Genomic DNA, 24252 nt, shown 5'->3' on the forward strand with positions numbered 1-24252 from the left:
AGATGTCAAATTTATTTTTCCACATCCAATGTCACAGCCCCAGTTCCAGCCACTGTCTAGTCCTCCAGTAACTAGTGTCCTAAAGTCACTGTTTCAAGTTTATATCCAAAAGCAGCCAGGGTAGGGGCAATAGGGTAAGTATATCATAATACAGAGATATAATGATAAAATGCTGACCTAATTAGTTCTTCCCTTGTTAACGATTTCTCATTATTTTTCAGACAAATTTCAAAATCTTTCCTCAAGGATCACAAAGTAAATGTTTCAATCATTTGCTGTCTTAATTCCAATCACTATCTTCAACATTCCAGCAATAATGGCCTTGCCTTTTGAACCTAAGCAACTTCCTATTTCAGGAACTTTCCTGTGCAATTTCATTCTTTTTTAATTTTTATTTTTTATGATAGTCACAGAGAGAGAGAGAGAGAGAGAGAGAGAGAGAGAAAGAGAAAGAGAGGCAGAGACATAGGCAGAGGGAGAAGCAGGCTCCATGCACCGGGAGCCTGACGTGGGATTCGATCCGGGGTCTCTAGGATTGCGCCCTGGGCCAAAGGCAGGTGCTAAACCGCTGTGCCACCCAGGGATCCCATACAATTTCATTCTTTAGCCCTGAACAAGATCTTCAACTAACTTCTTCTTTGACCTCATTTTAAAATTATTTAAAAGACTGTCTCTGACAATGTGGAATGAGTTTGGGCCCTGAGCACACACACTCACTACTAGCACAAGTGTAATTATAGACAGAATTGCATATGCCTTGTAAGGACTGTAACCGTCTTGTTCAAGGTTACATCCTCAACACCCGGCACTGTGTCTGACATAAGCAGCAGTTGATAAATACTATTGTTTGATCATTCATTCACTGACTCAACATGACAAATGCATTTTAAAAACAGGCCAGATGGCGTATGTTAAATGTTTAAAGACATAAAGAGGTGGTAAAAGAACTCAGAAGAGGGAGGGTTATGATCTGCGACTTGAATTGGATGGAGAGTTTAGAATACAAATACAACTGATGATGATGGTGGTAGTTATCATTTATAGCAGACTTTCTGTATGCTCAGCAATTTAATAATAATAATCACCATCACATGAACCACTACCCTGTTGAAATCTTATTGTGTCAACTGTTGTTAAGTACTCTGCATGTATTAAGGCATTTGCTCATACCACAACCTAATGAGGTAAGGGCCATGATTATTCATTTCATAGTGGAAAAACTATGGCATGGAATTATGGGTAAAATCACCACCTCACAGTGACAAAGTAATAAGGAATGGAGCTGGGACTTGAGCTTGGGTCATTAGATATTGGACCCATGCTACTACTCAGGATTCCATAGTGCCACTATATGGTAGTAAACATGCACACTTTCTGCTGCATCCTTCTATAAGCCTGTCCACTTCCAGGGTACTTAACTAACACAGTTAACCCTGTACCTAGCAGCAAGGGTCACATATTTTTCCAAAAACGGTATCATACTGCTTTTTGATGATCTGCCATCATACTAGCAAGTCAAATCTAAATTAGGCTCTGTGAAGAGAAACAAAAAAGACCTCCCCTTCCTAGGAGTTTAGAAACTAGTGAGGAAAACCAGTGCACATTTCAACTTGAGAATAGTTACTGTCAATAGACCAATAAATGCATAATCATGATAGTAAATGATTATATAAATCCTGAAGAAAGGCCTGATCAGAAGGCAGTGAAAATAAAAAGGGGAAACTACCTGGAAGAAGAGAGATGCCCTGAAGGAAGAGAAAGGCAAGGTCAGGAGAAAAGGGACAGCACTCCAAGAAGAAATCCCATTCCAGAAATGCTAATTAATAACATCGTCAGGGACACCTGGGTAGCTCAGCGGTTGAGCATCTGCCTTCAGCTCAGGGTATTACCCTGGGTCTGGGGATCGAGTACCACATCGGGCACCCTGTGAGCAGCCTGCTTCTCTCTCTGCCTAGGTCTCTGCATTTTTCATGAATAAATAAAACCTTAAAAAAATAGTTAAGAACTGAGAAACTGAAACAGGGGTATAGACTGAATATGACCTGAAAGAAAATAAATAGTTTTTACAGTGGGTGAAGTATTTGGGCATGCTGCAGTAATGTATTATCAACAGAACTCTACATTCGAAACGTTGGTAATAGCTTTTATTCTCAGACACCTCCCAAATCTGATACTGTCTTAGGAACTTTATCATTTCTTCCTGAGAACACCATTTTCTGAAGAACTGAGGCACAAAATTACTAGGTAATTTCAAGCTGAGGCTGAATTCTGATTCAAGGATATTTATCTGGACATCAACATTGCATTCATGTCCAAAATTCTGTACAATATATTCTGTAGGAAATATGTTGGAAGCATGCTAAATAAAGCCTTAAAATACGAGTAAGCTCTAAAATGACTTATTTTGAGATGTTTATATAAGCAATAGCCACAGGACAAAATGAGTTCAATCTAGGGCTAATTAGTGTTATGATGGTGAAGTGGAGAGTGAAAACAGGGCTGGTCAGAAATATTTCAAGTTCTATCACATAACTCAGCAGCCATGGGACAGAGAAGACAACACAATCACACACCTGAACCTGGGAATCAAAAATTTTATTATTTGCCCTCAAAATACCGTAACATTCATTTAGCCACGCCTGTAATGAGCTCATTTAACCAATTTGGACCCATGAAATAGAATCAAAAAACAGTAACCACATGCACCCAGAGAACGGGAAAGAAAACTCAAGACCATGAACTGATACCCAAATCTATCCTAGAGACCACTCCCTGTAGATCCTTACTCAGAATCCTTCCTACCAGAACTCACTTGAGCTTTCAGATTAGCAGTGCCCATTGCGTGACTAGAAATATCATGGGATCAAAGACATTGGAAAACTTCAGTGGAGTGACCAGTGCATAGATTGTCATTCTTTTTCTCTGTCTCTCGTCATATCCTCTTTTCCCCCATTGCATCATACAGTCTCAAAGTCTCTATTTCCAAGCACATCATAGACACTTATGCCACTGTACTAGTGCCCTGCAGACTAGTCTAAGAGGGAGGCTGTTTGGTTCCCAGCAAATTCTTCAAAATCTGGTTTTAGGGACCTACGCAACTCAAAATAAGCACCTACAGCAAGTAAGGGAAGTCACATTATTGTTTGGAAAAAATGCTCCTCAACTCCCTCAATTTTCTTTCTCCTCATGCTGAACAAAGGAAGAAAGTAGAGTCATTATCAGAGCTCAGGACACTGAAATGAAAGCCAGGACCCTGTTTCTAAGGGGCTATTTGCATGCATTCCTATGCCTGAAGTCATGGTTAAATAAAGAATCAGAAGGGAATCAGAAAAAATCTGAGGCAGATAACTTCCTGAAACAGAGTTCAGTGCAGGGACATACCAAGTCTGATTATTTTGGAAAGAAGAGGTTTTATTATCAGAAACAACAAATTAAGAATGCCTGTCTTTGATAGTGCTCCACCTCTGGGCAAGTCACTTGATCAGATGTTTCTTCAGAGGTGCTGAATTGCACAGCTGGGACACACTTAGCAAATGTCAAACTGTGCCCTGTCTTCAATGTCCAATCTCTTTACTTCAATTGGCTATGGTGCCTGAATTTTCTGTAACAAAAGCCTACTGGTGAACATAATGGCAGACCAAGTAAGGTACAGGCATAGAACCACGCATTCTGCAGATGAGAGATTCACTTTAGAACTTTAAAAAAAATTACTATCACAACCAAATGGATCTTCACATTTCTAGGCATATAGCAGGCAATAAAATAAAGGCCTTTCAAAGCACATGATTACATGATCTCTTATTGGCCAATTTATAAATTGGTTTTCTAGTTCTCTCTTGTTTCTGTAATGGCTTCCCCTTTTAAAGAATAATTCCCAAAAAGGGAAAAGTCATGACTGTATGTATGTATTTATTTAAAGTAGGCTCCACGTCTAGCACAGAGCCTAGTGTGGGGCTTGAACTCAGAACTCTGAGTTCAAGACCTGTGCTGACATCAAGACTTGGGACACTCAACTGATTGAGCCACCTCGGTATCTCCAAATCACAACTTTAATACAAACATAAAATATGAACACATCAAATATTTATTTTAACCCCCAAACTAATGAGGGAGCCAAGAAGATATTACAACTTATTCAAAAGAGAATTTGAGGACCATATATATATATATATAGGCAACTAGGACACAGAAGTGAATTTACAAAAGATGCAAAACTGTACAGTAAAACTAGAGTGAACATGTAAAATCTGAAATTATTTATTTTACAGGGTGGAAATCAACTGTGTGTTAAGTATAGGACCACATTTGTACAAGCAAGAGATCATTTGCATCACATGGGCTTTGACGAGTTAAATTATCTCTCTGCAGAGGTGCAAAACTGCCCAGACACAAAGGAACAGACTTGGACAGAATCAGATAACCCCAAGGGGTTTTCTAGGCAGAACCCAGAATTCTACTGAAAGATTACCGAGTCATCTGTGTGCCTGTCCCAAAATCTTTAATAATTTCTTCTGATACTCCCAACTAAAGATGAGATACTATGTCCTAAATCTCGTGCCCTATGGTGCAAAATGAAGAAACAAACAAAAAATGTACTACCACTAACAAAACCATGCACACACACATAAAAAGAACAGAACTCAGTGGAAAAGTGGATTAAATTTGTAAAAGGAGGTGCCTTAAATATAACCATCACGAATTGTGGTAAACACTGAAACACAATCTTGAAACAATTCCAGCATTTCTTTCCAGTTTTCATTGAGAAACTCAATCTGAGAAAGACTTCTCTCCTATGCCCACTGAAAGCATAAATCCTTTCAAATTTCATTAGAAGGAGAAGGGGATACCCCTGCAGTTCTGGGGAGTTTGAATAAAGAGCTTCAAAAAAATAAGAAGTGGCCACAAAGGACTTCTATGGCTGAAAGGAACAATGGACAAAAGACAATGAAGCAATGCCCTCAACTGTTAGGGAGAGCAACTAGCTGAAAGACTCCCCCAGTACAATCAAGGTCACCTTAAAAACATCCAACTCTGGAGGGGAGGAGTGGGGAAAAAGAGGAACAAGTTAAAGAGAAAAGACCCCCATCCATCTGAGCAGCTGAGAAACTTCCAGAGTAGCTGCCAATTTGGCATCATAGGTCCCTGTGCCACAGGGCTGCAGTACATGTTTCTGTGCTACGAGAATCCAAGTCAATGAGCTGTATGCATGTTGCAGTCCACTTCAAGTTCAAGAACCTTGAGTGGGGACAGCGGAAGAAGGAAACAGAGGAGTGATACCTTCCCCTAGATTAGCAACAACTTGGCCTTCTAAATATATAGGAGAAATGAAAGAAAACCACCACCAGAACCTACCACCAGTACTAATCATGGCTTCCCCACAAGGGGCCATCATATCTATGAAGCACATCATGCTGGCTCTAGAGAGCAAGGTCAGCAGACAGTGAGGGTTCCTGTGGGATTTCCCCAGGGTGGCAAATGCACAGCCCACCTGTGGGGTCAGTGGCTATGCTATGAATGGAGCTCTAGTGCTAAACAAACCTCCAGGTCACAGAAGCCCACCAGGCAGAACCACAGGCCACGGCCTTGTGTAGTTGGTACAAAAAGGGACATTAGAACAAGCTCTGAGGCTAAGAAAGAGTAAGAGAAAGGAGGGCTATTTAAACAAGACAAAAATAACAAACATGAATAATGGTGCCATCAAGATACAGTGATTTAAAAGAACAGAAGGGTTGTTGAAGACTACAACTAATGCAAGACCATTTATCCATGTGGGCCAGAAGACATGAAAGGAAAACTAATTTCACATTGACTTAACTTACATAGCTTCTGGGTGATGGTGTGGCTTTCACCTTCTTTACACTTACTGGGCAAACCACTTTTAACTTCTCTTTAGCCAAAAAGGATATTATTATTTAACTCTTCCAATGAGGCCCAACTTCATGGGGAAATAGGGAAAGAGAATTTCTGTAAAGAGCCCCTAGTCTCTTACAAAAGGAAGATAGCTTAAATACCCTAAGGAAAAGAGGACAGTACTTGTATAAGAAGACACTGAAAACTCAAGAACTAAAGAAAAGGTCAGAAGATGCTGAAGAAAAATCCTATTCATTCATTCATTCATTCATTCATTCATTCATTCATTCATTTTTAGGGAGAGAGCATACACACACAAAGTAGGGCAGAAAGAGTCTTAAGCAGACTATGCACTGAGCACAGAGCCTGACATGGGGCATTTCAATCCCAGGATTCCGAGATCACAAACTGAAACAAAACCAACAGACACCCAACCAGCTGTGCCACCTAGGCACCCTTATTTACTTATCTTAAAAGGAATAACTTTGATCCTTGAGGTTTTCATGTTAGAACCTCACTGGTCAATTCTATAAGCCCATCTTTCGTGATATTCTAGAGCAAGAGAGACCCAATTTTTTTACCTTTTACTTCCTATCCCCAGAGCTAGCCTGTGGGTCACTCCAGGCCCTGCTTTAAGGAAATTCTTATTATTAATACTACGCATGTCCAACAAAATCATCACAAAGAGGTTACCAGAAAGTTTGCATGTCATAAGAGCAAGGAACCAAAGTCCAAGTGAACACAGCAGCATTTAACATAAAAAAAAAAGAGACACAGGATTTACTGAAGGCAAGGAAGGAAAGCAAGCAATAGCAATATGAACAGAGGAGCTGCCATGACTCTGAATCAAGAGGCAGAGATGTTCAGAGGAGGGAAACTCCATCTGACAGACCTGCAGAAGTTCGACTAGACAGGGTGCTGGTCCCTGCTCTATCCCCTTGCACTGCTGTCAAAAAACAAAGTTCCTAACTCCTCGGGCACCAGGAAGGAAAGAACAGACACAACAGGAAACAGAGGATGAGGGAAACAGATGGTGTGACTCAGTGAGTACTACTCACACACCAACAGAAGAGGAAGAATTGATGGGAGGCGCAGGAAAAACTCAGTGCCTGCTGGCTGCGACCTGAGGAGTGGGTAGGTTCCGTAGAACAATAACTGATGTGTCTGATTTACCAGAACAGTAAGCCACGCACCAGCCCCATTTTATTGCCTGTTTTACATTCTCTATCTGCAGGGATCGTATTTATTACAGAGCAGGCTACAGCAAAAACAATAATAAAGCTAAGATAAGAAACAGCCTTATATTCCACTGACATGCACATTCCAACTTTCGTCTTCTGGTAAGGGAGGAATGGAGATGGGATCCAGGAAAGACAAAACACACTAAGAATAAAAACGTGAACCTATAAAGTGAAGCAGTTAACACAGAACCATCTTCCAAAACAAATCTGATCTAGTGCCAAGCCTGTCAAATTCTTCCATTGGTTTTAAATTCATAGGAGGGGGAAAAAAAATTAATTAATTAATTAATAGGAGGAACATCTTGGCCTAAAGGAAAACCAGAGGATTACAGAAGAGACCACAAAGATACCACTTTCTTCTGGAAACACCAGAAATAAAGGAAACTAGTAAACTTCTTCAGGATCCATATTACTGGACTGGCAGTATTTTTTTCTTAGTGGTACCCTGAGAACACATGCAAAAGATGCAGAAAAGCCAAATTTAACTAAAATATCACTGTCCAGGGATCCCTGGGTGGCGCAGCGGTTTGGCGCCTGCCTTTGGCCCAGGGTGCGATCCTGGAGACCCGGGATCGAATCCCATGTCAGGCTCCCGGTGCATGGAGCCTGCTTCTCCCTCTGCCTATGTCTCTGCCTCTCTCTCTCTCTGTATGACTATCATAAATAAAAAAAATAAAAATAAAAAAAAACCGTAAAATATCCCTGTCCAAGGGGTGGGGTTCACTCAGTTGGTATTACACACAGATGCTGTATACCTTATGGAAAACACAGCACTGGGCAGCCCCGGTGGCCCAGCAGTTTAGTACCGCCTTCAGCCTGGGGTGTGATCCTGGAGACCCGGGATCAAGTCCCACGTCAGGCTCCCTTCATGGAGCCTGCTTCTCCCTCTGCCTGTGTCTCTGGTTCTTTCTCTATGTCTGTCATGAATAAATGAATAAAATCTTTATTAAAAAAAAAAAGGAAAACACAGCACTAAAATAAACAAACAAATAAATAAATAAAAATGAAATGAGATGAAATGAAATGAAAGAAAACACAGCACTCAGCTGACCTTAGTGGCAGAAATCATCTGTATTAACAAGAAAACAACAGAGAAGAGAACCACCCAAAAGTTGGGAGCTAATAACATTCTTGAAAAATCAAAAACCTGTAACAAGCTCATAATATGGGAAGTGCTGCAAAAGGCTCTAACAGCGTAGTGGAACACGAAGTTAAAAAGCATGTCAAGTAGCCAATAAATGTCCAGTCCAGTCCCAGAAAGCCAGTGAGCGGATATGAAAAGGCCTCCCTGTCTCATTGCCCAAAGGCTAGTGTCTCTCTTCCCAAAGCAGGCACTCTTTCTCCCACTCCTATGCTGGGACTACACTCCCTTTTTACCACAGGAAATCAGCTACACAGGCCTTACTCTTGTTAATACTCTGTACAAGGCCTTTTAAGGTACTCTTGACCATTACACAGTGAAATCGTCTTTGAAAGCGCAAGAGGAAAAGATATGGACGAGGATAAACTCAACCCTAAAAGTAGAAGGCCATTAAGCCTAGAACAAATTTCATTATGACATAACATCGTCTGTATAGCATATTTCTTGAGGGTGTTTAGGAGACAAAAATGTGATTAGTTTATATGTGTCTTGTTTTTATTCCAAGGATGTCTATTGGGATGGGAAGAGGCATTATGTGTAAATACTGGTCTACACTAAATTATTTTGGCAGTATGTTGCATATCTGATCAGTTCAACCAACACTTCCATTTACCATGACCTGCGCTTAAGAGGGGGAAATATGAACTGGGGACAGACCCAGTTAAAAAGAAGGAGGAGGAAAAAAAAAGGGAACTCAGAAAATTTTACAAAACCATTATGCATGTATGTATCTGTACTGAGGGTGTTGTCTTCATTGCTTGTAAGCTATTTGCATGTCCCCCTTGGACGGTAACATCACCAGCATGCTTTAGGAAGCTGAAAAGCCATACGTTTCACTGAAATGGCATAAGGGAGCCCAACACACACATATGTTAATACAACATTGTAATGGAAAGAAGGGAGGGTTAAAAGCAGAAGACAAAACTCCTCTATTGGTGGGGGGGGGGGGGGCGCACACACACAGAAGCCTGCACTCAGAGCTGAATCATATGTGATGGAGGTAGACAAGTTCACTCTTACATCTATTTAAATGGAACAGCTTTTTCACTTTCTCACACTTGTTCAAGCTTTCCTTGTTTATTTATGTGATAACTGAGGGAGATTTAACTCACACGTATTTTTAAATAACATGAGAGCAAACCAATTTTCCGAAATCAAGACAGAAAGGAGAATAAAGATATGTATGAAAATGAGTTATAGTTGGGGAGGGAGGAGCCAAAAAAGGGGGGGGGGATGAAGACAAGTTTCATTAAGACCTTTGCTGAAAAAAGGAAAAAAAGAAAACACCCAAACGCCTCAACGCATAAGCAGAAGAGTCGAAGATGGTAATAAAGAACATTAGGATACTACACTAGCAGGGCCAAAAGCACAGAACTGAGGCAAGCGTGACTCCATTCAAAAATCTGCTGAGGACCTTCACCTCACTGCCAATGGGTAATGTGAGCAAGAACATGAATTCCACAGCCCAAAGGTATCGCCATCCCCAAGGCATATTTCAGCTTCTAGAACGCCCTGGAGTGCAGGCCTGACGTAAGTTTTTTTTTCTCCTTCCATCTGAACAGCCAAAAAATTGCCCTTAGATTACTCCACTATCTTCAACAAAAGAATATTAAGGGAAATATTGTTGAGAATACCACAGGAGACACACGCGGCAACTGTTAGGTATGTTTAACGACAAGGTGAGCCACAGGGAAAACAGGCCTTAACACTAGCAGGCCAGGAGTCACACCTCTTAACAAGGAGCCTTTAGTAGATACATCTTGGTCATCCAGGGCTTGAAGGCCACTGCCAACAGGTTTCTGGGCTTCAGAGGAATCTTAGCTACAAAGAATGTGTATCAATGTACAGCACTCATCAGACAGACACACAACTTTTTGACAAAAGTCCACTCAATGTAAGGAATACTATTTAATCTGTAGTTTGAAGTGACTGGTCAGAGTAAGAAAAGTTCAAGAGAATCCCATTGCTTAAAATGAACATGGTACTGCCACACCCAGGCAAGGGACAGCTGGCCAGACACATTTATAATAAGCAATCACAAGGAACAATAAGCAAAGTCTCAGCCAGACTCGAGAACAGAACATAACAAGAAGATAATACACTCTAATCCATCACTGCCGTGGGCCAGGCTGAGCTCAAGAATCAAGAAGCTTTTGTTTATAGGAGCATTTTCTTCTGGGTGCCCAAGGCAAGCTCCCTGAGTAAACATGCTAAGATTTACTAGCCCTTCCTCAGTCATCTTCCCTGGGCAATGTAGTGCCCCCTACACATGACCTGGATCCTCTCCTTAATCATAAATTACTAATGGAGTTGAAACGGATGGTGTGTGTCCCAGGAAGAGAGGGTAAACCGATGAGCCAACAAACCTTCTCTGGACACCTTCAAATCAACACCTAAGCGGCTCACTCTTCCCCTAGTTGGTTCTGTTTCTCTTCATAGCAGTTGCTGCTACCTGACTCTGCCACTCCCCTTTCCCACTTGGATGCAAGGACTTCTATCAGTTTTGTTCATTGTCACATTCTTAGTGCCTACAGCAGTTCAGGCACAATAGGTACTCAGATACTTGCTGAATAAATGAATAAACCTTCTCAAATAACAAAAGTATCTTCTTCAGCCAAGAGATTCTAAATGTGCAAAAGTAAAGTCCTATTCATTAAGTAGTCACTTGGACACAGCCCTTTGGGAGCTCATTAAGTATTTATGCCTCCCATTCTTCTATATCATCTATATGTATTAGCTCACAGGATGCATACACATTCCTCCCACTTAGAGGCAACAAGAGGAAAAAGCAGCCATAAGGAAATTATGACAAATTTTTAAGGTTGTCCTAAAATCTACACTTAACTAATTAAAAAATGGAAAGGCAACAGAGTAATTGTTCAGGTGAAGAGACAGGAGGAGGTTTTATGCCCGAGTTTGAATTCTGCTTTTTCAGAATATAGAACAGGATCTCCATAGATGCATAAGCAGCAGCCCTGGAAAAATTCACATTCTGTGTCTGAAAACAAACGAGCTACAGAAAACACATAAGCTGAAGTCCTTTGGTGAATAAGCAGCCAAGCTCTTGGCGCCTCTGAACCCCACAGCTCTATTCAGGGACACAACTCACCCCAGATATGTCTGCGACACGGTGGATAGGCACTTCCTTCTTGCTATGCAATCCTTTGCCATTCTTAATAGCTCTGTAAAGGAAGAAGAAAAAACTCAATTAATACACAAATCACATTAAAAAGGGTAGGAGGGTGGGGAAAAAATGGGTGAGAAGAGAGGTCGTTCAAATGCGGGGGTCTATCACCACACAAGTCACACTGCACAATGCTGAGTAGCCAGTCTCTGCAGGAGCATTTGGTAGACTGGTAGACGGGAGAAGACAAGCTTGCTCTTCTAAGCCCAGTTCCAAGGACCTGGCTGCTAGTTTCAGCTAACAGTGTGCCTGGTAATCAGAGAGAGCTTCCGAACTTGTTTCCAAATTAAAGGCATTGTTCCAGGCACAAAAGAAGAATCAGTTGGAAGAACACACTCCTAAGTAACAGAAGTAATAATGTTTCTTTCTGCATTTAATCACACAAAACATTTTAAATGCAAAATATGCAGTTAGTGTTCCAATTCTAATGGAAATAAGTTCCTCCCAGGTAGAAAGATAAGTTGCCCTGAACAAAGAAACACTGTACTGTACAGAAAAGTCATTTTTAAAAGTGGGAGAAAAAATTAGCAAAGGCTACAGTAAGTGACATTGAGCCTCATTTTAAATCAGTTTCAGGTTATAACAGATTACAACAGCAGATGTAGTGGGGGAACTCTGTCACATATCTGATCACTGCTTGGTTTGCTCCAATCTCCCATCTTTTATCTCTTAATCCCCTGAGTGGTAGCTTCAGGGACAGAAGCCTAAGCATCACTGGGTGTGATCATTCATGTTAACAATGAACACTATTAGATTAAACCTTCCTACATACTGCAGACCAAAAGCAAGGAATGTTTTTGAGTTTAGAGAATGGGAAATAGAGATTCAGGGACTAGCCTTTATAGAGTTTCTGAATTCCAAACAAAGTGTAGAGAAAAGTGCCCAGACCAGGATGGGTATGTTGGATCCTTATACTATACACTAGCAACCACACTTCTTTCTTCCCTTGCTCAGGCTCTTACTTATTAATGACCAGAAGTAGAGGCCACTACTTTGCAGGGGTTACTCTGAGATCCTAACTTTCTAAACCAACCAGATACCAAATGGAGCATGTGTTGCTCAATGCAAAGAGGCACAGTCTTATTTCTTATATACTTGGCTGTGAACATCCACCCCTCAATCCCTGCCTGCCTCCATCTCTGGAGATTTCTCCCTCAATTAATTTGAAATACCTTCTATTCAGAAATAACTTACTACCTACTTCCTATTCCATTAAAAAGGGTAGGAAATGGAAGATATAGATGTTCAATAAGAAAGACAAAGCAAAACACTGACTTTGATCTGCACTGTTAACAGAAAAACCATTTCCCAGTCCCTTGAATTCTCATAGTTCCTTCTGAATTTGAGTCAAGGGCTTCGGCTTTACAAATTGCAAATGGGTCAGAATTTTCCATTTACAATTTAGTGTGGTGATTTATCATTCAGGGAATGTGTTAAATGATCAGAGATCAGGGCTGGTTCTCAAGGTGTGCTGCTAGTACCTTGGAATTTGCAAACTAATGGCAGAGGATGGGAGGATATGGAAAACCAATGGGTAGAAGCCAACAACAGATTTGACTCTTTCAAGTCACAAAACCAGGCACACATCCTCTGCCATCAACAGGCTCTTTTCATTTTGCAACCATAAACTCAAAGGAGCAGCCTTGGGAACAAGCAGCCTCTGTGAGGTGAGGCAAGCTCACTGCCACCCTGATTGTAACTCACCTTCCTTTCAAGGTGAGGCCTGCTAAGTCTTCTGCAGGTCCTCTGGGGGCACAAGATGCCTACAGCCTTATCCTCTTCTAACAACAAGGACAACCAAAATAAATGGGCCTGCCCTATAAACAGATGGGTTCATATGACAGCACTGCTGAACTTGTGGCCTTTCCTGGGGGTTGGAGAGCATCTCATAAACTACAAGGAAAAAAGAAGACGGTCTGAGCAGTAAGTTAGAAAACAAAGGTTCTTGAGGCAAAAGCAGTTAGGTGATAAACTATAATTCTGTTTTCTTTTTGTGACTCCAGAGTATTTCCATGCCCAAAGCAGAAATCTAGGACAAGAGTAAGCATGCTTAAGAGAAGAAAAAAAATATTACCCTAAGACCAGAAAACATGAATAGTGTAGATGATATTTAAAAACCAAAATTCTGGGCAGCCCGGGTGGCTCAGTGGTTTAGCGCCGCCTTCAGCCCAGGGCCTGATCCTGGAGACCTGGGATCGAGTCCCACATCGGGCTCCCTGCATGGAGCCTCCTTTGCCCTCTGCCTGTGTCTCTGCCATTCTCTCTCTCTCTCTCTCTCATGAATAAATAAAATATTAAAATAAATTAATAAATAAAAGCATGTCCTTTTTTAAAAAAAACCAAAATTCTTTAAAATTAAGTCTTAATAAAAAATTCTTGGGGATCCCTGGGTGGTGCAGCGGTTTGGCGCCTGCCTTTGGCTCAGGGTGTGATCCTGGAGACCCGGGATCGAATCCCACGTCGGGCTCCCGGTGCACGGAGCCTGCTTCTCCCTCTGCCTGTGTCTCTGTCTCTCTCTCTCTGTGACTATCATAAATAAATAAAAATTAAAAATATTAAAAAAAAATTCCTGAAAAAAGGGAAAGCTCTATGCTCTACCTTGTTCCCAAAAAGGATACTATTAGTTATCTATTTGCATATAGGCATTGATTTTGGAAAAAATTTCAAAGACTTAATCTTTTCATACTTTTGACTGCTAAAATAAATCAATTTTGGGCACATTCAAGAGGCAGCAAGAAAGCAGTATTTTATCATCATCATGCACAGAGAAACAGTTCTGTTCTTAAGAAAACAGAGGCAAAATAGAAAGTTAATAATTTATAAACACTAAGCAAAATAATGCCCACCTAAGAAGCACTTTAAAAGGTAAGTGGTTCACCAGACCCAGGCTAAAAAGCTGAGAGCGCTCAGAGAAATCAGCAACAGAGTCTAATTCAGCTTGGGTCTCCTTCTCTGTGCTGAGGTTGTTTTGGCTCTTGTTCCCAAACTGCCATAGAAATGACCCAGGAGGCATCGTCGGAAAACCTCCCTCAGCCTGATATGAGGCTGATGCCACAGCAAGAACTTTTTCTCAAGAGAGTATCTGGGGGAAGTGCCCAGTATAGAAATTCATGCATGTAGCTCAAAGAGGAAAGGAATGGAGCATATACTGAGAGTGGCAGGCTTGCATGGTTCTCTGCCAAAGGAAATATAATATACATTTTGTTCCAGGACTATAAGGGATATGTGACATGACTGCCTACTAACTGTTGTATAAATGGTAAATAAAGTGGAGATCCAGCGTCTGTTCCTTTGTCACTGCTTCTCAGTGGACCCCCCCTGCATCTTATGTAACCAAGTTTCCCTGGGATAGGTTTGGGAAGCTCCGTCTTTGAGACTGGGAGGACAGGTCAGGTACTGGAACCCGCTCCACCCAGCTAACACCTGACTCCTCTCCCTACACTCCCTTTACCCTATCCCTCTCCCTGCAGGCTGCAACCACAGCTCAACATCCCTTTTCAGGAACCCTCTTACACTGTTGGTGGGAATGTGAACTGGTGCAGCCACTCTGGAAAACTGTGTGGAGGTTCCTCAAAGAGTTAAAAATAGACCTGCCCTACGACCCAGCAATTGCACTGTTAGGGATTTACCCCAAAGATTCAGATGCAATGAAACGTCGGGACACTTGCACCCCGATGTTTCTAGCAGCCATGTCCACAATAGCCAAACTGTGGAAGGAGCCTCGGTGCCCATCGAAAGACGAATGGATAAAGAAGATGTGGTCTATGTATACAATGGAATATTACTCAGCCATTAGAAACGACAAATACCCACCATTTGCTTCAACGTGGATGGAACTGGAGGGTATTATGCTGAGTGAAGTAAGTCAATCGGAGAAGGACAAACAGGGTATGTTCTCATTCATTTGGGGAATATGAATAATAGTGAAAGGGAATATAAGGGAAGGGAGAAGAAATGTGTGGGAAATATCAGAAAGGGAGACAGAACATAAAGACTCCTAACTCTGGGAAATGAACTAGGGGTGGTGGAAGGGGAGGAGGGCGGGGGGTGGGGGTGAATGGGTGACGGTCACTGAAGGAGACACTTGATGGGATGAGCACTGGGTGTTATTCTGTATGTTGGTAAATCGAACACCAATAAAAATTAATTTATTAAAAAAATAAAATAAAAATTAAAAAAAAAAAACATCCCTTTTCATTAGGCAAGGAATGAAACTCCTGACTTATAAACTTCTCCTGCTGTGTCTGCTTAATAGCTGCTTTCTCACAAAAGCAGGCTGGTGCTCAGGCCAGCCAGGAGAAAGGAAGCAAGGAAGCAGTAGGGGAGAATACAGCCTGCTCCTCTCAGAAGCTTTTGTCTCCAGGAAGCAGAAGTATAAAGACGGCAAAGCCAAGAGGGGTCAGTAATGGACAGAAATCACCAGACAGGAAAAGTGAGTATATGTCCACCTACATACACAAAGGGGTAACAGGGCAGAAGAAGAATTAAAAACTCAGCTTTCTAGGTTACTTTTAGAAGCATCTTGAAGCCACAGTGTGGGAGAGGAGTCCCATTCCAATCACTGGAAATCACTTTTCTTTCTTTAAAGTTTGAAATTCTCATGTATTAGATGTTACTGCCTCCCCAGTAGAAGTTAAAACATGAACTTTTCAAGGACAGGTAAGAATACTGTTTAGTGAGCTATGTGCCTCAACACCACAGGATTAGAATCTTAGCACTCTTAATGCAAAGGAATGGAGCTTACTTTAAGGTTTTGGGGTCCCTTGCTCAGGCAGTAAAACCCAAAGACCAACCTATTCAAGGCACTACTGACACACAACAGTTCATCTTGTGCCAACAAAGAGGCTGTGGTCTTAATTCCAACTCAATGATGGCACATTGTTATTCTCAATGTATATTTCTGAGTGATTACAAAGAAAACCAAAGGCTTTACAGTTAGATCCAATCTGACCCAATCATAGAACAGTGGATCAGGGATTCTTAACCTGGGGACATATATGAGCTTCACACTTAGGATGCTGGGAATATCTATAAACTAGCCTGAAACAGCAGAACTACACATGTGAATTCTTCTCAGGAGTAGAAACTTCCAAAAGGCTTTCGGAACAACTCTTTCACACATAAAAGAAAGAAATCGAAAGAAAACAAAGTAATGGAAAGTAGAAATTGCATACAACAAAGAGGTAGCCAGAGAATGATGAGGCAAGGGAGGATGGAGAGCTAAGAGATCAGGAGATCCTGAATCCATAATTTCCCTTTAACAACACTTTCTTGGTAACTAGGAACCAAATTGTCCCTTAACTGCTTCTGCTTCATCGCTTACATCCAATATTTTCTTCCTTCCTAACTGTACTCACTTGGCTCTTTTGTAACCCTATGGATTCAGGCCCTTCCCAATTTATTCCAAGATAACATCAGAAAATTTTTAACTAAACTCACTCAATCCCTTTGGACACTGCAAACACTGCTGCATGACTTCTCCGTAAAAATCTTTTTTGTTATTTTGTGGACTTACTTTTATAACCAAAACAAAGACTACCACCACCCTGTGACATCAAGTAAAAAAAAGAAAAAAAAAAATGATGCTTGGTTTTCATGGGCGTCTATCATACGGTATCAGTTTATGTCATCATATGATTTTCGTATTAACCCTACCAATCCAATTAGGCCCATTATCTCCATGTGTCTTGTAAGTTATTCATTATGGGGGCCTAGCTAGGTCCAAAAGTCATAGCGTATCTGTAGCAACAACCTCACCATAATAAAAAATTAGTTATCACTTCGGGAATACTCAATCTAGGGTCCTAGGTATGCTGCAGTTTGTATGCTGGGGTCTCTAAGAACTATACTTTGAAATGATAGTAGAATCATATTCATATATATATATATATATAAATAATATTTGACCTATACATGAGTGTGTATCACTCAGTTCAGCATGATATTATGACATATAATACATTACTTTCAAAGTTCATTATGTGTTACTCTTTCTTATAGGGAAACCTCAGGCTCTTTGAGGGTTAGAATTCGGTTGGTCCTTAATATTTGTTATGGTGTTTAACACAGAAGCTATGTTCACATCGTCCTATACAACTCAGGGTCATCTAGTTCAGTTATTGTGTGCCAAGTAAAGCTGAATAAATGATTGGCAACTGACTAATGCAGAATGCTGAAGATATTTCAAATTAGAGATATGGGTAATGCCCAAGTGACAGCAGGGCAGGAGCGTGAGGCTTGCTGGCTCTCTTGGATACAGTTTTGTGATCTATGCTCCAGTTCTAAGGCATCTTGGTTTTGCTACTTGGAATGGTGCAGGGCAGAAGAGCTTAGAGTCTGGCCTCTGAGCAGAGGCAGTACATCAAGGACTAGAGGAGATAGGCAACCATCAGAATGGCAGTGAGTGGGAGCAAAGAAAGCCCTGACCGCCATAAACAATGAAACAGAACAGAGTGGCAGGATTTTATGAAACTCCTACTAGATAGCACAGGATAGATGACTGAGGGTAAAGGAAAACAATTCCAACAGAAAAGGTTAAAAAGCAGAACAAAGAGTAAATAACCTGCTAAACTTCTAAGGCACCTCTCACTGTTTCAGTTCACATTGATGAATAGTGTTTCAGCATGAACCAAACATAGATATCAATGAAACACAGTGGCAATAAACAATCCTTATGGCATTTCTATTGGTTCTTTGGTAGCTGGAGGAAGCAACAGGTCCTGATGATGCTTAGAAAATCAGATACATAGCAGGTGCAGGTGCACAATGGTAGATGGGGGTGCTAAGATTGTGCAGCTGGATTTTCAGTGAAATCAGAATTTACTGATAAGAAAGACAGAAAAGATGGAGAGTGCATGGACTGGAAATGAGAAAACTGAATCATATGGTCAAGGGAACATAGGTGGACTAATGAGTCAACAGGTGTTATGAGGCAATAAACCAAATAAAGAACTCTAAGCCATCATCTCCTCTAAAACTAATAGAAGAAACCAAGACACATGCTATTGTGCCAGGTGTGAAAACAGATGTGCAGTGCTTAGGTAAGGGGCAGGGTGGGTGACGAGGAGGATGGATGGATTGTGAGGTCTGTGGCTGGTGACTACTGGAAAAGAGATACCCTGGTGCTAGACTGATGGGAAACACAAGCAAACTCTACTGTCCCAGATTAGGACCAAAGGACTATTAGAGCTGGGTAGAAATAGTATCAGTCTAAAGTCTTTTTGAGAGGACAAGGCCTTAAGACAGGTGAGATCGGAAACAATGATAGCCCCAGTGACCTTGCTTTTTTATAACTTTCTATGTCACCAAGGCAATAATACATGATCATCAGAAAAAAACTGGTAAAACAACGATCCATAATTTTATTCTAAGATCAAAGCACCGCTAGCATAATTTCTAAGTGCTTATACACACACACACACTCATCCATTATATTTTAAGAAAACTATGGAATAGTTTTGTAGTCTTTTTTTCTGCTAGAAATGATAACTAAATGAATGCTTATGTTATTAATTGTTTACATCATTTTAATAGCTGAAGATAAATCCATCACATGGATGTAATGTGATGTAATGTAATGTAAACCCTGTAATTTAATCAACTGCCTATTGCTGATGCTTATGTGAATAAAATACTATTAAAAACAATGCCATGAGGAATAGCTTTTAAATAAACTGTTGGGTCTCCCCTAATTATTCCTTAGGATAAATCCCTAAAAGTGGAAATGCTGTTTCATATGGCAATGGAATACAGACTCTGGTTTCAATCTCCCTTTCCCAAGGTGAACCAGCAAAACACATTTTGCCTCATGGACTGAGAGGATAAGGCTATGACTTAGGTGCTTCTTCTCCACGCATCCAGATACCTACATATTATCTCGTCTTACAACTGTATTTGTAATGACTTAATTGCTCGTTCAAATCCCCATGAAACCACCATGTGTTTGTTTTTATCTCCAATGCACTTGATGAAATATTTGTCACTGGAATATGAACAAATCAGAGAAAATTTTAATGTATCTTTTGACTGAGAAAAAAGCAACAGACTCACAGTTCAGAAAATGGTTTTTCCAATATGAGCTACATTTACTGGGGACCTACTAGAAAAGATTCATTGCTGTTCCACAAGAGATTTGGCTCTCTGAACTTGATGCAAAAGCAAGAGGAATGGGAAATAATCTTTCTCAACTTCTGTGCCCAAAGCTGGAGGGGGAGAGTCAAGGGCAGCTTAGGATAAAGCAGAAGTGCACAAGAGAGTTTATAAGAAATTTGGATGCAGAGAATCCTGCAAATGAAAGAAAGCTATGAAGAGGATTTCCTCTTCACAAGCAGCTATAAAAGTTCTGTACATTGATGTATCAGTGATTAATTATTCGAACTACAGTCATCCTGAGAGATTTCCAAGGATTAGAGCACAAGTAGGATAGGGATGTCAGTAATAGAGACTCAGCTCTCCAACCCACTCAACCACCTGACATTGCAGATGAGCCAAATCAAGTAAGCACAGCAACTCTCAAGATGATTTCATGTTAAATTAGCCAAGAGCTGGTGGAGGCTACTCAAAAGGAATCCAATTAAGGAGCCATGAATGCAGAGTATGAGGAAGGGGATAGAGACAAGAGTCAAAGGGAATAAGCAGCTGTTCAACTGCCTTGGTGGAGAACAGGTATGGCTGTGATCACAGGGAAGGCACTACTAGGCAGTGAAGTCCAAAGAAATCCAAAGCTTCCCCATTCCCTGGCTTGTTCTCTATTACTCAGAATCATGATCTTAATTCCAACTATAATAAAGATTATTAATCTTTCATAAAAGGATATCTGTTTCGATTTGTTTTACAGTGGTCAGTAATTGGGCAGTGGTTATCAAATTTCAGTGTGCACCATAATTACCTGAAGTATGTGTTACAAGACATTGCTGAGATTTAACTCCAGAATTTCTGAAGCAGGAGGTCTCAGGTGGGGGAAAAATTGGTGGGAGGGGAGAAGCCCATGAATTCACACTTCTAACAAACGAAAGTTATCTAGAAAGATAACTCTAGAATTTCCTCTGAATGACTATAGCCAGAGCACACCAATGAATACAGGAAACACTGGGCAAGGAAGATTTATTCTGAGTTCATTATTTGACCATGACCTATAGAACCACCCATGTCTCTGTGTACAACATAGCAGAAAACCCTAATGGGTTCCAACTGTACCCCAAATCTTCACACCAGTCATCAAGATACATCTCACAGTCTGAGTTCTACCAGAAGGAACTGGGGGTAGGGTGGGAAGAGAAGGATATGGTAAAGAGAGTGAGCAGATCCTCATAATATCCTGAAGGAGTAAACTATCTGGAAATGGAGACATTATGCAGCTCTCCAGAAGTGGCCATTTGTGTTGCTTTAAATGCAGATTGATTACTGCTATTTGGATGTTGAGTGCATCATCTTTTCTGAAGAAAGGGAAAAGCTAAATTTCCCCACATTCAGCTGTATCGTCAAATCACTTCCCCACACCAGCTCTTTTAATGCATTTTCCTGTTATCATATCCACTTGCAATAGCTGATCTACCCCACTCAACAGTGAATCCCTCCCCTGGCCCACTAACATGTGCTGAATCCCATTAACAACTTCATAACCATGACATGTAACTGCAAGCCCCAAATGTAGTGAGGTGTGCACTTCCAGGGTTAAAAAAGGAAGGAAGCCACCAAGATACTGAAGAGAAAGAACAGCCTCCTTTCTCTGTATTGGTCTCCAACCTGTACTGGCATGATGTAATGCAGCTGAGTGGAGAGAGCAGCAGAAGACCATTCACCCAACTCCAGCTTTCTAGGATACTCAGGCTAGAAACCCAAAAGCTCCCCAGTGTTACAGAATTCTACAACTCCACAGTAAAGGAGAGAGGAAAGCTTCCAATCAAAGCTGTTTTTCACAGTATTCAGGAGGCCCTAGTTTTATTCAAAGAGAAGTTTCACTTGTTGAGGTCATTAGATTGAAAGTGAGAAATCTTGGTTTATTTAAAGCTGTACCATTAAACTATTGAGAAGATAAGAACAGAGGCTGGATAGAAGAGATGAATTTCACAGAAATGCTCTCATGGGAAAATTTAATAAAAATGAGAGATGGAATAAAAAAAGATGTAAGGCAGGCTGAGTTAATGGAAAGGGAGAAAGGAGGAGGGGCTAAGAAAACAGGAGGAAAAGCAAAGAAATAGGGAAAAATCACAATTTCCAGAGGTACTATTAAAGTTATTTAATGTCGGTCCCTCTGAGATTACATGCTTTGTAAGGCTGGAGTCTATTATCTTTCTTCTTCTTTACTATTATCCCCAATGCCGGGACCCAGGATACACTCAAGAAAATGAGAATGGAGAGAAGAAATGAATGCAAAGCCATCACTGGCAAGAGAAATCTGCCCTGGGGCAGCCTGGGTGGCTCTGCGGTTTAGCGTCACCTTCGGCCCAGGTTGTGGTCCTGGACACCCGGGATCGAGTCCCACGTCAGGCACCCTGCATGGAGCCTGCTTCTTCCTTTGCCTGTGTCTCTACCTCTATCTCTCTCTCTGTGTGTGTGTGTCTCTCATGAATAAATGAAATTAAGAGAAACCTGCCTTGAACCACTATTCCCAGTAGAGGAATGATCTGTTTTCTTGGAGAAGTGGTTAACTCATATAATCTATACCTTGTGATAGGACATATTAGTATCAAAATTTCAAAACACACACTCAAATTCAATACCAGTTTCCTCACTGGATAGGTATAACACAGATGAAACTTGCTTTTTATTAACACACTTAACAAATGGAACTGCATTGTGCTGAACTCTTCCATTTAAGAATCCTAAAGCCAGAGGTCTTAACTTAGCAATGGAAAGTGCTGGTGAGTAAGTCTTCACATTTCATTTATAACCAGTACTGTAAATGCAGGTTAAAGATACAGAAAGGAGGGACTCTATCCAAAAGCTCTGTTTTTTGTTTTTGTTTTTTTTTTCCCAAGAAATAGCTTAAAAAGATTTTTTTTCACCTATTGAAATTTTGTGGAAAAACTCCTATAAATCAGGAAAAAAGTGAAGGTGCTCTGGCTACATTAAGAATAGGAGACTAAAACACTTCTTTCCCAGTGGTACTGAAAGCACTTTAGTAGAAATGCAAAATGCATTTGTAATTCACTGCTACTAACGCATGGAAATGGTAGGTCCACCTTGGCCCCCAATAACTGCATCATCAAGGGAGAATGTTACTTCAAACTGCTTCCCTCTTCATAATGACTACTGATATTGGCCTAGGAAAGGGTTAGCAAGTTCTAGATTTCTGATCAAAGTCTGTGATGGAAATGCCAGTCTGGATTTCCTAGAGGTTCCAGCAGAGAGAAGCCGCAACAAGGGAGTGTGCTGTCAACCACACTAGGTAAAAGCACAAGAGACAAATGACAGGATTTTAATCAAGGACTGGTGTTTATGGGGTTTGGAGACTAGAGGTGCAGAGGTCAGCAAGGCAGGATTACTACTTATTTTTTATATTTTTAAAGAAAAGGGATCTTGCAAGATTTGTTCCATAAGAAACATAAGTCCCCATGGAGACTGGAAAGGAGCCCAGGCAGAGCTGAGATAGGGGCAGGCTTCCACTTGCCTTTTAAAGAGAGGACACCACCAGTTTCCTGAATCTGCAGTGTGCAGGGCAAGGAGCATACACACAAAAAGATAAGGGAGAGTCTGCCCTTTTCTCTTCTCATGAGATAACCCTAACCTCATTATGTCCAGAATGATTCTAAATTCATTTAAATCTGCTCAGACACTAGATTGTTCGATGCAATTGCTTTCCCACAGTCAAGCTGGGGCATCAATTTCTTTTTTGAATATATACATCCTTATGTTGAAATTACAAAATCTTAGAATTAAAAGGTGCCTTAAAGGAATAAAGTCCCAATGCTGAGCTAACAGAACTTCTGTGTTTTCCAGCAACAAGCCACAGATTCTAACAGTTTCTAAGAAATTTTAAAATATTACATTTTTAAATCACGTTACTGGTAGCTTCAGGAGAATGCACAGATGATATCCCCCGGGTCTGGATGTCCAAGGAAAACAAGGCACACAGCCAGGCTTTGATCTGGCTCCAAGCATTACCACCAGCTCATCTTCAGTGCCCATAACAAGCTCAACAAAAGCCCACTCGTAAGACCTCTTAGAATGCTAAGGAAATTCACATTCTGGGCTACTTAAAATTAAACTGGAAGTGTTATACCAAATACATAGGCTAGAATATGAGAAAAAATAAAAAAGGTCCCAATAATGACTCACTCAGTATCTTAGAAATACTTCAGAAGGATATGAGACAGATCCTCTAAAGGAGTCAAAAGCCCCACCTTAGGCTTAGGACACCCATCAATCCAAGTAAAGCAGTGAGCCAGCTGAGTGAGAAATACCACAATAAAATAAGAATTCAAAGTGTTGGAAAGTCCACATGGAAATGAAAAATTAGGGGTGTGCAGAAAAGACATGATGTGTCAGGTTCCCAGTGAAGCCTATACAAGCCCCCTAAAAGGGAGAACCAAATTCAGGAGTGACAACATGAAGCATGGGTCAGCTGCATATAAGGTCTTTTTTTTTTTTTTTTTTTTTTTACTAAAAACACAAAGTACACACACTAAAACTCTCAGAACCCTGGGACAAAACCAAGGGCTTTTCAATGGAGCCCATAAGAGAGGCAAGGTGTGAGAGTACCAGCAAAAATGCCAAAAATCTTATCTTGCCAGGACACAAGGTAATGAGGGAGGAGGCAGCTGATGACAGACAACCCAACTGGAAAGGAAGGTGCCTACTGGGAATTACGAGTGTTATTTATCCCTCTAACAAAG

General features: G+C 40.8%; 1 protein-coding gene across 1 annotated transcript in view; it reads right to left on the reverse strand.

Moving 5' to 3' along the window:
* Positions 1–24252, reverse strand: part of SND1 (staphylococcal nuclease and tudor domain containing 1) — a 418777-nt gene that overhangs the window by 163326 nt on the left and 231199 nt on the right. The window contains exon 14 of the mRNA XM_055307416.1: positions 11342–11414. Within this exon, the coding sequence (XP_055163391.1) occupies positions 11342–11414 (73 nt within the window). The remainder of the gene's footprint in view (positions 1–11341; positions 11415–24252) is intronic.

Source organism: Nyctereutes procyonoides, unplaced genomic scaffold (genome assembly GCF_905146905.1).
Source record: "Nyctereutes procyonoides isolate TBG_1078 unplaced genomic scaffold, NYPRO_anot_genome, whole genome shotgun sequence".
Lineage (NCBI taxonomy): Eukaryota > Metazoa > Chordata > Mammalia > Carnivora > Canidae > Nyctereutes > Nyctereutes procyonoides.